The following is a 15,200-nucleotide window of genomic DNA, read 5'->3' as shown; positions in this document are numbered from 1 at the left end:
CCCAGGAGGAATGAATGACCCATGTATTTAGAAGGGGAGAATGTATTGCTCAGCTATGAGAAAGCAGCTGTAGCAGGTACCACAGAGAATTTTCCAGGTATTAAATGGAAGACAAGGTCTCCCTACTGTAGGGAGCTATGCTATGCTCTTGAATGGTATGGAATGTCGTGTTTCCCTTCTGTAACGCTTCTTCCAAATCTGTGGCTTACAATTTTGTCTTTTTGGAGTAGCAAGAGCCCTCACCCCAATCTCATCTTTTTTTTTTTTTCCCCTCGTAAACTTTCTATTCAGGAGGTTCGAGTTGGAAGAAATTTGATTTGGGAAGGTAAACATATGCTTTCCTTGGCCTCAACCCCCCAAGCTATTAAAATGAGCCCCATCTCTGACTGAGGAACAGCCCACGAGGGGCAAAAACATCCCAAAGGTAGAGAGCCAAAGGAAGACTGACCTGGTTGCAATGATCATCTCTGTCGGGTACTTGGCCTTCAGGATTTTGTTCAACTCAGTGGTTGCAGATTCTAAGTGTTGGATGGCAGCAGCCTAGGGGGAAAAGGAGTGTTGAGCCCTGGAATCTTAGCACTGTGACATAGTGTGCTACCCATCCTCACCCCCCTCATTACTTCCTACTGATGCTTTACCAGCAACCCAACTGTCTCTCTGAAAATAATCACAATTAAAGAATTCTTGTGGAAGATCTCCACAGATAATCTTAGATCTGTGGTCATTCTAAAAATAAGACGTATATTGTTTCCTCTCATTTAAATTAATACTCAAAAACTCATATGAAGGAGTTACTATTTGTTCCATGTTTCAAATGAAAAACCAATCTCATATTACATAGCTAGTAAATAATAGATCTGGGATTTGAACCCACATCTTTCCAACCAGAGGGTCACCTCTTATATATAATGTTAAATATAATAATGGTATCCACTTATATAGAATTTACTATGTGCTAGGTTCTGTTCTAAGATACATATATATTTTTTCAGGTAACCCTTATAACAATCTTATGAAATAAGGATTATTATCCCCATTTCACAGAACAGAAAACTGAGGCATAGGGAAGGGACAGCTGATAGATGTCACAGCCAGGATTTGATTTCAGGTAGTCTGGCTCTTGAGTCTGTACTCCTAACTACAACTTATACTCATCCCTCTCCATCACCCCCCACATTCAAACATCTACCAAGTCCTGATGATTCTATCTCTTCAATATGTTTTAACTATGTCCACTTCTTCTTATTCCTATTACCACTTCACCAGTCCAAATCACCATCATCTTTTGCCTAGACAATTACATCACTGCCTATCTTTTTTCCTTGCCTCTAGTCTTTATTCCTTCAATTTTTTCTCCACATAACATGTAAATATTCTGTTTTAAACCTTTCTATTAGATAGAAGAATAGATAGATGGATAGATATGTGATAAAGTATAGTGAAATATTAATGGTAGAAGCTACCATTTAAAATTTCCTATATATTTGAAAATTTCATAATAAGAAAAATCCTTATATAATTCTTATTTCTTTTAGATAGAAGTTCAAACTTCCTGGGGGAAGATATCAAGATGGCAGATTAGGAGGTCATGGAACTCAATTCCCCCCATGAACACATCAAAAATGCATCTAAATGTGGAGAAGTTATCACTGAAAACTAACTGGAGACTGGCAGAAAGACTCCTGTACAACCAATGCTGTAATAAAGATCCACACAAAATTGGATAAGAAGGGAAGAGAAGTGATCAGGTTGGGACCTGTGCCCCTGGGAGGGGACACAAAAGAAGGAGAGGATTACAAAGACAGAGAGCCTCCCTGGGGAGTGAGCAGCTCCAGCCACATATTGGGCACCACAGCCCTGGAATCTGACATCAGGAACACAAGTCCCCTTAGCTTGTTAGAAAACCAGTGGGACTAACAGGAGGGCTGTAAGAAACTTAGACTTGGAGGGACTCAAGATGGAGGAGTAGGAGGAAGTGGAACTCACCTTCCCCCATGAATACATCAAAAATACATCTACATGCGGAACAATTCTCACTGAAAACTAACAGGAGACTGGCAGAAAGACTCCTATATGCCCAAGGCTGTAAGAAAGATCCACATAGAATCAGATAGTAAGGGAAGAGAATCGATCAGGTTGGGACCTGTGCCCCTAGGAGGGGACTCAGAAGAGAAAGGGGATAACACAGGTAGAGATCCTCCCTGGGGAGGGGTGGGTTGAGCCACAGATTGGGTGCCACAGACCTTGGGTCCAACAAAGGGAAGATGAGCCCCCTTGGCTGGTTGAAGGACCAGTGGGACTAATAGGACAGCTGTGGGATGCCTGGACTCTGCTTGGGAGGAGGCCGTGAAAACTTGCTAGCTCCCAAAGCAGGGCAGAAAGGGTGGATTGAAACCACCCAGCTGGCTGACTGGTTTCCTGTGACCACTCTGGCATGCATCCTAGCCTGAGCCAAGCAAATGCTCCAGCACAGTTTGCCTCATATGGCAGCGCCACATGGGACTAAGGGCTGCCACAACAAGGAAAAAGCTTGGCTGTAAGATGCTATGGTGTACCAACTTATACTGGAAAAGAATCTGAAAAAGAACGTGTGTGTGTGTGTGTGTGTGTGTGTGTGTGTGTGTGTGTGTGTGTGTGTGTATATATATATATATTACACCTGAAACATTGTAAATCAACTATACGTCAATAAAAAAAAGATGTTATGGTGACTCAAACCCTAAGTGGCATCTGAGCACAGGGGGCAGCTGTTACTGGCAGTTGCACAAGTGGAGCATCAGGGGCAGATCAGATCTCTGATGGCAATCAGACTACCGCAGCTCATGCCCCCACCACTGTTGAATATCCACACCAGCCCCTCTTTCTCCAGCATTGCTCCACTCGGGTGAGGGTGCCAGTGCTGGGAGGGAAAAGAGCACACACTTAAAAGGAACTGAGCCAGCTCAGACCCAACCCTCAGGGCTTTTGCTCCAGCGCCTTGGGACCTGACCCTGCTCCCAATAGGGTGGTGATGACCACTGAACAGAGGGGAAGCCCTGACTCACACATTGCTCTGGCCCTAGCATCTCCATCTCCAGCCCCACCTCCTATCAAGGTGACAGCTACCAGCACACTCTGAGGAAAGGTGTGACTTGTGCTCACATCAAATCCAGCTCTGCCACCAAAGCCACTGGGGCCTTGTAGACTGTATAGGGATACTCCCACATAAGGACATCCCTCTGAAACCACCATAGGTAATTGTTTCACCTAATTTCATAGAGACAGAGAAAGATAAGCAAAATGAGAAGACAGAGGAATTTGTCTCAATTGAAAGAGAAAGAGAAAAGCCCTGAAAAAACAGCTAATGGAACATAAATAACTTACTAGATAAAAAATTCAAAGCATTCATAATAAGAAAGCTAACTGAATTAGGGAAAAGAATAGATGAACACAGAGAGAATTTTAACAAGGAATTAGAAAATATAAGAAAAGAACTAGTCAGAACTGAAGAATACAATAACTGAAATGAAAAACACACTGGAAGGTATTAACAGCAGACTAGGTGATACAGAAAAACACATTAGTGATCTGGAAGATAGAAAATGGAAATCACAATCAGAACAGCAAAAAGTATATATACGTGTGTGTGTGTGTGTGTGCATGTGTGTGTGGAATTTTTCACATTATAGGGGTCCCAAAATGAGAGGAGAGAGAGAAGATGGAAAATTATGGCTGAAAACTTCCCAAGCCTGAAGAAAGAAACAGATATCCAGGTACAAGAAGCACAGAGCGTCTCAAATAAGATGAACCCAAACAGACCCACACCACACCAAGACACATAATTAAAATGTCAAAACTGAAAGAAGATTCTAAAGGCAGCAAGAGAAAAATAGTCAGTTACCAGGGCACCCCCATAAGGCTATCAGCTGATTTCTCCACAGAAACATTGCTGGCCAGAAGGTAATGACAAGATATATTCAAAGTCCTGAAAGGGAAAAAGCTGCAACCTATAGGACACTCTACTCAGCAAGGTTATCATTTAGACTAGAAGGAGAGATAAAGAACTTCTCACACAAGCAAAAACTAAAAGAAATGAGCAATACTAAGCCTACTTTAAAAGAGATGTTGAAGGGTCTTCTCTAAATAGAAAAGAAGTAAGAATCTATAGGAAACGGAAATTCCCAAATAAGAAAGGCAAATATATAGTAAGGATTTAAGATCAATTAAATAAGCAAGCACGTAGATTAAAAGAAGAAAAAATGTAAAATCAAGTATAAAGACAATTAACAGTAAAGGGATAAGCATGAAGATATAAAATATGATTAAAAAAACACAAAATGTTGGGGAGGGGAGTAAAAAATGTAGATCTTTTAGAATGTGTTTAAACTTAAATGACTATCAGTTTAAGTCACATAGATATAATTATGGGTCAGTATACTTGAACCCCATGGTAACCACAAATCATGGTAGCCATGGTAAAGACACACAAAAACCAAAAAGAAAGGAACCCAAGCATAGTACTAAGGAAAATGATTAAATCACAATGGGAGAAACAAAAAGAAGAAGTGACCAGAGAAGAACTATAAAAACAAGTGGAAAACAAGTAATAAAATGGCAATAAGTACATACCTATCAATAATTACTTTCAATGTCAAGAGACTAAGTGTTCCAATCAAAAGACATAGGGTGGCTGACTGGATTAAAAGACAAGACTGTTCAATATGCTGCTATAAGGGAATCTCTTCAGGCCAAATACACACAGAACAAAAGAGAGGGGATAGAAAATGATATTTCATGAAATCATTAACGACAAGAAAGTGGTGATATCAATATTCATAAAGGACAAAAAAGACTTTAAAATGAAGACTATAACAAAAGACAAGGGCATTGTATAATGATAAAGGGATCAATACAAGAAGATATTACAATTGTTAACATATATGCACCTACATAGGAGCACCTAAATATATAAAGCAAATACTAGCAGACATAAAGGGAGAATTTGACAAAGATACAATAATAGTACAGGACTTTAACATTCCACTGACATCAATGGACATATCATCCAGACAGATAATAAGACAACAGTGGATTTAAATGACAATATAGACTAGTTGGACTTAATAGATATCTACAGGACATTCCATCCAAAACCAGCAGATTACATATTCTTTTCAAGTGCACATGGAATGTTCTCCAGGACAGATCACATGCTAGGCCACAAATAAAGTCTCATTAAATTTAAGATAGAAATTATATCAAGTATTTCTTATGACCAAAACAATATGAAACTAGAAATCAACTACAGAAAGAAAAATGGGAAAAGAACAAACACATGGAGACTACACAACATGCTATTAAAAAACCAGTTCCACTAAGACCAGGAGCAAGACAAGGTTGCCCACTCTCACCACTCTTATTCAACAGAGTTTTGGAAGTTTTAGCCACAGCCATCAGAGAAGAAAAAGAAATAAAAGGAATCCAAATTGGAAAAGAAGAAGTACAGCTGTCACTGTTTGCACATGACATGATACTATACATAGAGAATCCTAAAGATGCTACCAGAAAACTACTAGAGCTAATCAATGAATTTGGTAAAGTAGCAGGATACAAAATTAATGCACAGAAATCTCTGGCATTCTTATACACTAATGATGAAAAATCTGAAAGTGAAATTAAGAAAACACTCCCATTTACAATTGCAACAAAAAGAATAAAATATCTAGGAATAAACCTACCTAAGGAGACAAAAGACCTGTATGCAGAAAATTATAAGACACTGATGAAAGAAATTAAAGATGACACAAATAGATGGAGAGATATACCATGTTCTTGGATTGCAAGAATCAACATTCTGAAAATGCCTCTACTACCCAAAGCAATCTACAGATTCAGTGCAATCCCTATCAAACTACCACTGGCATTTTTCACAGAACTAGAACAAAAAATTTCACAATTTGTATGGAAAAACAAAAGACCCCGAATAGCCAAAACAATCTTGAGAGCGAAAAATGGAGCTGGAGGAATCAGGCTCCCAGACTTCAGACTATACTGTAGCTTCAGACTACAAAGCTACAGTAATCAAGACAGTATGGTACTGGCACAAAACAGAAATATAGATCAATGGAACAGGATAGAAAGCCCAGATATAAACCCACGCACATATGGTCACCTTATCTTTGATTAAGAAGGCAAGAATATACAGTGGAGAAAAGACAGCCTCTTCAATAAGTGGTGCTAGGAAAACTGGACAGGTAGATGTAAAAGTATGAAATTAGAACACTCCCTAACACCATACACAAAAATAAACTCAAAATGGATTAAAGACCTAAATGTAAGGCCAGAAACTATCAAACTCTTAGAGGAAAACATAGGCAGAATACTATATGACATAAATCACAGCAAGATCCTTTTAGACCCACCTCCTAGAGAAATAGAAATAAAAACAAAAATAAACAAATGGGACCTAATGAAACTTAAAAGCTTTTGCACAGCAAAGGAAACCATAAACAAGACAAAAAGACAACCCTCAGAATGGGAGAAAATATTTGCAAATGAAGCAACTGACAAAGGATTAATCTCCAAAATTTACAAGCAGTTCATGCAGCTCAATAACAAAACAACAAGCAACCCAATCCAAAACCAGGCAGAAGACCTAAATAGACATTTCTCCAAAGAAGATATACAGATTGACAACAAAACACATGAAAGAATGCTCAACATCATTAATCATTAGAGAAATGCAAATCAAAACTACAATGAGATATCATCTCACACCAGTCAGAATGGCCATCATCAAAAAATGTACAAAGAATAAATGCTGGAGAGGGTGTGGAGAAAAGGGAACCCTCTTGCACTGTTGGTGGGAATGTAAATTTATACAGCCACTATGGGGAACAGTATGGAGGTTCCTTAAAAAACTAAAATTAGAACTATCATACAACCCAGCAATCTCACTACTGGGCATATACCCTGAGAAAACCATAATTCAAAAAGAGTCATGTGCCACAATGTTCATTGCAGCTCTATTTACAATAGTCAGGAGATGGAAGCAACCTAAGTGTCCATCATCAGATGAATGGATAAAGAAGATGTGGCACATATATCCAATGGAATATTAGCCATAAAAAGAAACGAAATTGAGTTTTTTGTAGTGAGGTGGATGGACCTAGAGTCTGTCATACAGAGTGAAGTAAGTCAGAAAGAGAAAAACAAATACTGTATGCTAACACGTATATATGGAATCTAAGAAAACAAAAAGGTTATGAATGAGAATGGACTTGAGGATATGGGGAGGGGGAAGGATAAGCTTTGACAAAGTGAGAGAGTGGCATGGACATATACACTACCAAACGTAAAATAGATAGCTAGTGGGAAGCAGCCGCATAGCACAGGGAGATCAGCTAGGTGGTTTGTGATCACCTAGAGGGGTGGGATAAGGAGGGTGGGAGGGAGGGAGATGCAAGAGATATGGGAACATTTGTATATGTATAACTGATTCACTTTGTTATAAAGCAGAAACTAACACACCATTGTAAAGCAATTATACTGCAATAAAGGTGTTAAAAAAAACCACAATGGGACATGATGAAACCAAAGAGGAAATCAGAAAATACCTCAAGACAAATGAAAACGGAAACACAACTTCCTAAGATCTATGAGATGCAGCAAAAGCAGTTCTAAGGGGGAAGTTAGAACCAATACAGGCCTTCCTCAAGAAACAAGAAAAATCTTGAGTAAACATCTTACCACCTAAAAGCATTAGAAAAAGAAGAAGAAACAAAGCCCAAAGTCAGGAGAAGGAAGGAAATAATAATAATATAATAATAATAATATATAATAATAAACATAATAATCATAGGGGAAATAAATAAAATAGAGATCCAAAAAACAATAGAAAAGACCAATAAAACTAAGAGCTGGTTCTTTAAAAAGATAAATAAAATTCATAAACCTTTAACCAGGGTCACCAAGAAGAAAAGAGAGGGGATCCAAATAAACAAAATAAGAAATGAAAGAGGAGACATAACAACCAATAACACAGAAATGTAAAAAATCATGAGAGAATACTATGAGCAGTTATATGCCAAGAAATTGGACAACCTAGAAGAAATGAGCACATTTCTAGAAAGATACAGCCTGCTGAGACTGCTTCCAGAAGAAACAGACAATTTGAACAGACTAATCACTACAAGTAAAATTGAATCTGTAATAAAAGAAAAAACTTCCAGCAAACAGCAATCCAGGACCAGATGGCTTCAGAGGGGAATTCTAACAAACATATAAAGAAGAGCTAATACTTATCCCTCTCAAACTATTCCAAAAACTTGAAGAGGAAGGAACACTCACAGATTTATTCTACAAGGCCACCATTACTCTGATACCAAAACCAGACAAGGAAACTACACACACAAAAAAAGAAATTATAGGTCAATATCTTTGATGAATATAGATGCAAAAATCTTCAATGAAATATTAGCAAACTGAATACAACAGTATATAAAAGGGATCAAGTTGGATTTATTCCAGGGTCAAGAGGGTGAATCAACATTCACAAATCAATCAATGTGATGCACATTAACAAAAGGAAGGATAAAAATCAAATGATCATCTCAGTAGATGCAGGAAAAGCATTTGAAAAATTTCAATATCCATTCATGATAAAAATTCTTATCCAAGTGGGTATAGAGGGAACATATCTCAGCATAATTAAGGCCATTATGATAAACCCATAGCCAACATCATACTCAATGGTGAAAAGCTGAAAGACTTCCCACTAAGTTCTGGAACAAGACAAGGATGCCCACTCTTACACTTCTGTTTGACATAGTAATGGAAGTTCTAGCCACAGCAATCAGAGAAGTAAAAGAAGGAAAAGACATCCAAATTGGAAGGGAAGAAGTAAAACTGTCACTATTTGCAGATGACATGATACTTTATATTGGGAACTCTAAAGTCTCCACCCCCAAATATTAGGACTAATAAATGAATTCAGCAAGGTTGAAGGATACAAGATTACCATACAGAAATCTGTTGCATTTATATACACTAATAATGAAATTTCAGAAACAGAAAGTAAAATATCATCCTGTTTAAAATCATACCAAAAAGAAGAAAATACCAAGAATAAACTTAACCAAGGAGGTGAAACACCTATAATCTGAAAACTATAAAACATTGATGAAAGGAATTGAAGATAATTCAAAGAAATGGAAAGATATCATCCTGTGCCCTTGGATTGGAAAAATTAATATTGTTAAAATGGCCATAATACATAAAGGAATCTACAGATTTAATGAAATCCCTATAAAAATATCCATGACATTTTTCACAGAATGAGAACAAATAAAAATCCATAGGGAACCATAAAAAACTCCAAATTGCCAAAGTCATCTTGAGAGAAAAGAACAAAGCTGGAGGTATAACCCTCCCAGACTTCAGAATATACTACAAAGCTACAGAAATCAAAACAGCATGGTACTGGCACAGAAACAGACACATAGATCAAAGGAGCAGAATAGAGAACCAGAAGTGAACCTACACACCTATTGTCAATTACTTTATGACAAAGGAGGTAAGAATATACAATGGAGAAAAGACAGTCTCTTCAGCAAGTGGTACTGGGAAAACTGAACAGCCACATGTAAAACAATGAGATTAGAACATTCCCTCAGACCATGTATATAAGTAAGCTCAAAGTGGTTCAAAGACCTAAATGTAATACATGACACCATGAAACTCCTAGAAGAGAACATAGGCAGAACACTGACAAAAATCGTAAGAATATGTTTTTGGGTCCGTCTCCTAAGCCAAAGGAAATAAAGCAAAAATAAAGTAATAGGGCCTAATTAAGCTTAAAAAGCTTTTGCACAGCAAAGGAAACTATCAATAAGATGAAAATACAACCTATGAAAAGGGAGAAAATATTTGCAAATGGTGTGGCTGACAAGGGGTTAATATCCAAAATACACAAACAGCTCATACAACTCAATATCAAAAAAATAAAAAACCCAGGCAACAAATGGGCAGAAGACCTGAATAGAAAGTTTTCCAAAGAAGACATACATATGGCTAACAGGCACATGAAAAGATGCTCAACATTGCTAATTATTAGAGAAATGCAAAACAAAAATGAAATATCACCTCACCTGTCAGAATGGCCATCATCAAAATGTCTACAAATAACAAATGTTGGGGTTTGTTATTATACTATTGGTGGGGTTGTACATTGTTTCCAGCCACTATAGAAAACAGTACGGAGTTTCTTTAAAAAACTAAAAATAGAACTATGATATGATCCAGGAATTTCAGTGCTGGGTATGTATTTGTAGAAAATGAAAACACTAATTTGAAAAGATGCGTGTACCTCAATGTTCATAGCAGCACTATCTACAATAGTCAAGATATGGAAGCAACCTAAGTGCCCATCAACAGATGAATGGATACAGATGTGGTTTATATATACAATGGAATACTACTCAGCACCCCACAAAAGAATGGAATTCTGTCATTTGCAACAATGTGATGGACCTTGAGGGTATTATGCTTAGTGAAATACGTCAGTGAGAAAAAATCAAATACTCTATTTTATCACTTACATGTGGAATGTGAAAAACAAAACAAATGTATATTTAAAAAACAGAAACAGACTTATAGATGTAGAGAACAAACTAGTGGTTACCAGTGTAGAGGGAATAGGGAGGGATGAGATAGGGGTATCAGATTAAGAGATACAAAGCACTATGTATAAAATAAATAAGCAACTTTGATATATTGTACAGCAAACAAACAAACAAAAGAAACCTACACTCTGCTAGTGAAGAGCACACACACACTTGCTTATTCCTGAAACAAGGCAGAAAAAAACAGGTTGAAACTGAATGGGACTCTGGCCAGTTTCCTGCAACCACTCTGGCACACAGCCAGCCTGAACCAAGCACCTGTTCTACCCCACTTGCTTCACCTAGCTCTACACTAGGGTGAGGGTGGCTGAGGGGAGTGCTCAGATTTGAGGGACTATGCCAGCCCAGACCCCAAATGGCATCTGAATGGGGCAGGGGCAGCAACCTGGCGTTTATGGAGGCACCACATCAGAAATATTCCAGGATTCCAAGCAGAACTGGGGACATCACAGCCTGAACCCATGCCCACACCCATGCCAAATGCCTGCTCCAGCCCCTCTTGCTCCAGCACTGTTCCCCTCTGGGGCTAGTGTGATGGTGCTGGGATGGGGGAAAGAACACACTTAGAGGGAATGGAGCCATCTTGGACTTGACCCTCAGTGCTTCTGCTCCAGCAATTTGGGACCTGCCCCCAGCCCCAAGAGGGTGGTATTGGCCACTGAAAAAGGGAGAAGCCCTGGCTCACACATGACTCTAGCTCTCGCTGCTCCATCTGCAGCACCACCTCCTACCAAGGTGATAGCTGCCAGCACACTCTAGGGAAAGACATGACTTGTGCCCAAGTCAGATCTAGCTCTCTCACCAAAGTCACTGGGCACATGCAGACTGTATGGGGATGCTCATACACAAGGACACACCTTCAAGACTGGAAAAGGTAACTGTTTCATCTAATTTCATAGACTAGAGACAGCAAAAGTTAAGAACAATGAGAAGACAGAGGGATTTGTTTCATTGAAAGAACAGGAGAAAACCCCTGAAAAAAAACAACTAATAAAACAGAAATAAACAATTTACTAGATAAAGAATTCAAATCATTAGTAATAGATAGGCTAACTGAATTAGGGAAAAGAATAGATGAACACAGAATTTTAACAAGGAAATTAAAAAATTTAAAAGGTGAAATGAAAAACACACTAGAAGGAATTAACAGCAGACTAGGTAATACAGAAGAATGAATAAGTGATCTGGAAGATAGAATAATGGAAATCATGCAATCAGAATAGTAAAAAGTAAATTAAAAAAAATGAGAACAGTTTAAGGGACATTTGGGACAACACAAAGCATACCAACATAAGCATTATAGAGGTCCCAGAAGAAGAGAGAGGGAGAGGGGGCTTAAAAATGTATTTGATGAAGCTATGGCTGAAAATTTATTGAAACTGAAGAAGGAAACCAATATCCAGGTACAAGAAGCATAGAGTGTCCCAAAGAAGATGAACCCAAACAGATGCATACCAAGACATAATAATTAAAATGGCAAAAGTTTAAGATAAAGAATTCTAAAGGTAGCAAGAGAAAATCAAAGAGTCATATATAAGGGAATCCCCATAAGGCTATCAGCTGATATTTTGCAGAAAACTTGCAGGCCAGAAGGAAGGACATGATATACATATAAAGTTCTAAAAGGGAAAAACCTGCAAGCTAGGATGCTCTCCCAGCAAGATTATCATTTAGAATTGAAGGAGAGATAAAGAACTTCTCAGACAAGCAAAAACTAAAAGAATTGAGCAATACTAAACCTACCCTAAAAGAAATGTTAAAGGGTTTTCTCTAATTGAAAAGGCTATAACAAAAAGTAAATTTCTATGGGAAAGGAACAAATTCCACTAGTAAAGGCAAATATATAATAAAGGCTGAGGATCAACCAAGTAAGTAAGCTAGTACAAAGATTTAAAGAAAAAAAATTAAAATCAAGTATAACTACAATAAACTGTGAAGGGATAAACATGGAGATGTAAAATATGACATTAAAAACACAAAATGTGGGGGAAGGGAGTAAAAAAAGTAAATATTTTAGAATGTGTTTGAAGTTAAATGAGTAACAGTTTTTAAAAAGTAGATACAGTTGTAGGTCAACATATAGGAACCCCTTGGTAACCACAAATTAAAAACCTACAATAGATATATAAAACTAGAGAGAAAGGAACAGAAGCAAACCAATAAAGAAAACCATCAAACTACAAAGGAAGAAACTAAAAGAAGAAGAAAAGAACAGAGAAGTACAAACACAACCAGAATACAACTAACAAAATGGCAATAAGTACATACCTATCAATAATCACTTTAAAGGTCATTGGACTAAATACTCCAATTGAAAGACATAGGGTGGCTGATTGGATGAAAAAAGAAGACCCATCTATATGCTGCTTACAAGAGACTCACTTCGAGTTAGACACACACACAGACTGAAAGTCAGAGGATGGAAAAAGATATTTCATGTAAATGGAAACAACAAGAAAACAGGGGTAGTAATATTCATATAGGACAAAATAATCTTTAAAACAAAGTCTATAACAAAAGATTAAGGGTATTATATAATGATAAAATGATCAATACAATAAGAGGATATAACACTCTTTATCATATACACACCTAATACAGGAATACCTAAATATATAAAGCAAATATTAACAAACATGAAGGGAGAAATTGACAATAATACAAAAATGGTAGGGGACTTTAACACTTCACTTTTTTTTTTTTTTGCAGTACGCGGGCCTCTCACTGTTGTGGCCTCTCCCGTTGTGGAGCACAGGCTCCGGACACGCAGGTTCAGCGGCCATGGCTCACGGGCCTAGCCGCTCTGCGGCATGTGGGATCTTCCCAGGCCAGGGCACGAACCTGTGTCCCCTGCATCGGCAGGCGGACTCTCAACAACTGCGCCACCAGGGAAGCCCAACACTTCACTTATTTTAATGGACAGATCATCCAGAGAGAAAATCAATAAGGAAATGGTGTCTTAAATGACACAATAGAACAGTTAGACTTATCTACAGGACATTCCATCCAAAAGCAGCAGAATACACATTCTTTTCAATTGCACATGGAATGTTCTCCAGGATAGATCACATGCTAGGCCATAAAACAAGTCTCAACAAATTTAAGAAGATAGAAATTATATCAAGCATTTTTTCTGACCACAACAGTATGAAACTAGAAATCAATTACAGGAAGTAAAATGGAAAAACACAAACAGGATACTAAACAACATGCTACTAAATAAATCAATGGGACATAATTCAAAAAGAGTCATGTACCACAATGTTCATTGCAGCTCTATTTACAATAGCCAGGACATGGAAGCAACCTAAGTGTCCTTCATCGGATGAATGGATAAAGAAGATATGGCACATATATACAATGGAATATTACTCAGCCATAAAAAGAAACGAAATTGAGTTATTTTTAGTGGGGTGGATGGACCTAGAGTCTGTCATACAGAGTGAAGTAAGTCAGAAAGAGAAAAACAAATACCATATGCTAACACATATATATGAAATCTGAAAAAATTTTTTTAAAAGGTTCTGAAGAACCTAGAGGCAGGACAGGAATAAAGACACAGACATAGAGAATGGACTTAAGCACACGGGGAGTGGGAAGGGAGGTGGGAGAGTGGCATGGACATATATACATTACCAAGTGTAAAATAGATAGCTAGTGGGAATCAGCCACATAGCACAGGGAGATCAGCTCAGTGCTTTGTGATCACCTAGAGGGGTGGGATAGGGAGTGTGGGAGGGATACACAAGAGGGAGGAGATATAGGGATATATGTATATGTATAGCTGATTCACTTTGTTATAAAGCAGAAACTAACACACCATTGTAAACAATTATACTCCAATAAAGATGTTAAAAAAAAAGATGAGACGATGATGAAATCAAAGAGGAAATCAGAAAATACCTCGATACAAATGAAAGTGGAGACACAACATTCCAAAATCTGTGGGATGCAGCAAAGCAGTTCTAAGAGGGAAGTTTACAGTGACACAGGCCTACCTCAAGAAATAAGAAAAATCTCAAACAACTTATATTACCAACTAAAAGAATTAGAAAAAGAGCAAACAAAGCTCAAAGTCATCAGAAGGCAGGAAATAATAAAGATCAGAGAGGAAATAAATAAAACAGAGACCAAAAAAACAATAGAAAAGATCAATGAAACCAAAATCTGGTCCTTTGAAAAGATAAAATTGATAAACCTTTAGTGAGGCTCACCAAGAAGAAAAGAGAGAGGACCCAAATAAAATAAGAAATTAAAGAGGAGACATAACAACCAATACCACAGAGATTCAAAAAATCATAAAAGAATACTATGAACAGTTATATGCCAACAAACTGAACAACCTAGAAGAAACAGACACATTTCTAGAAGCATACAATCTTTAAAGACTGAATCAGGAAGAAATAAACAATCTGAACAGACTGATCACTAATAGTGAAACTGAATTTATAATTTAAAAAACTCCCAGCTAACCAAAGTCCATGACTGGATGGCTTCACAGGGGAGTTCTACCAAACATACAAAGAAGAGTTAATACAT

General features: G+C 37.5%; 1 protein-coding gene across 1 annotated transcript in view; it reads right to left on the bottom strand.

Moving 5' to 3' along the window:
• Window positions 1-15,200, bottom strand: part of DGKK (diacylglycerol kinase kappa) — a 159,789-nt gene that overhangs the window by 20,195 nt on the left and 124,394 nt on the right. Inside the window, exon 13 of the mRNA XM_067723407.1 lies at window positions 449-540. Within this exon, the coding sequence (XP_067579508.1) occupies window positions 449-540 (92 nt within the window). The remainder of the gene's footprint in view (window positions 1-448; window positions 541-15,200) is intronic.

The sequence above is a fragment of the Pseudorca crassidens genome, chromosome X (genome assembly GCF_039906515.1).
Source record: "Pseudorca crassidens isolate mPseCra1 chromosome X, mPseCra1.hap1, whole genome shotgun sequence".
NCBI lineage: Eukaryota > Metazoa > Chordata > Mammalia > Artiodactyla > Delphinidae > Pseudorca > Pseudorca crassidens.
Note: the sequence above shows the minus strand (reverse complement) of the source record. Positions and strands in the feature narration are given on the sequence as shown.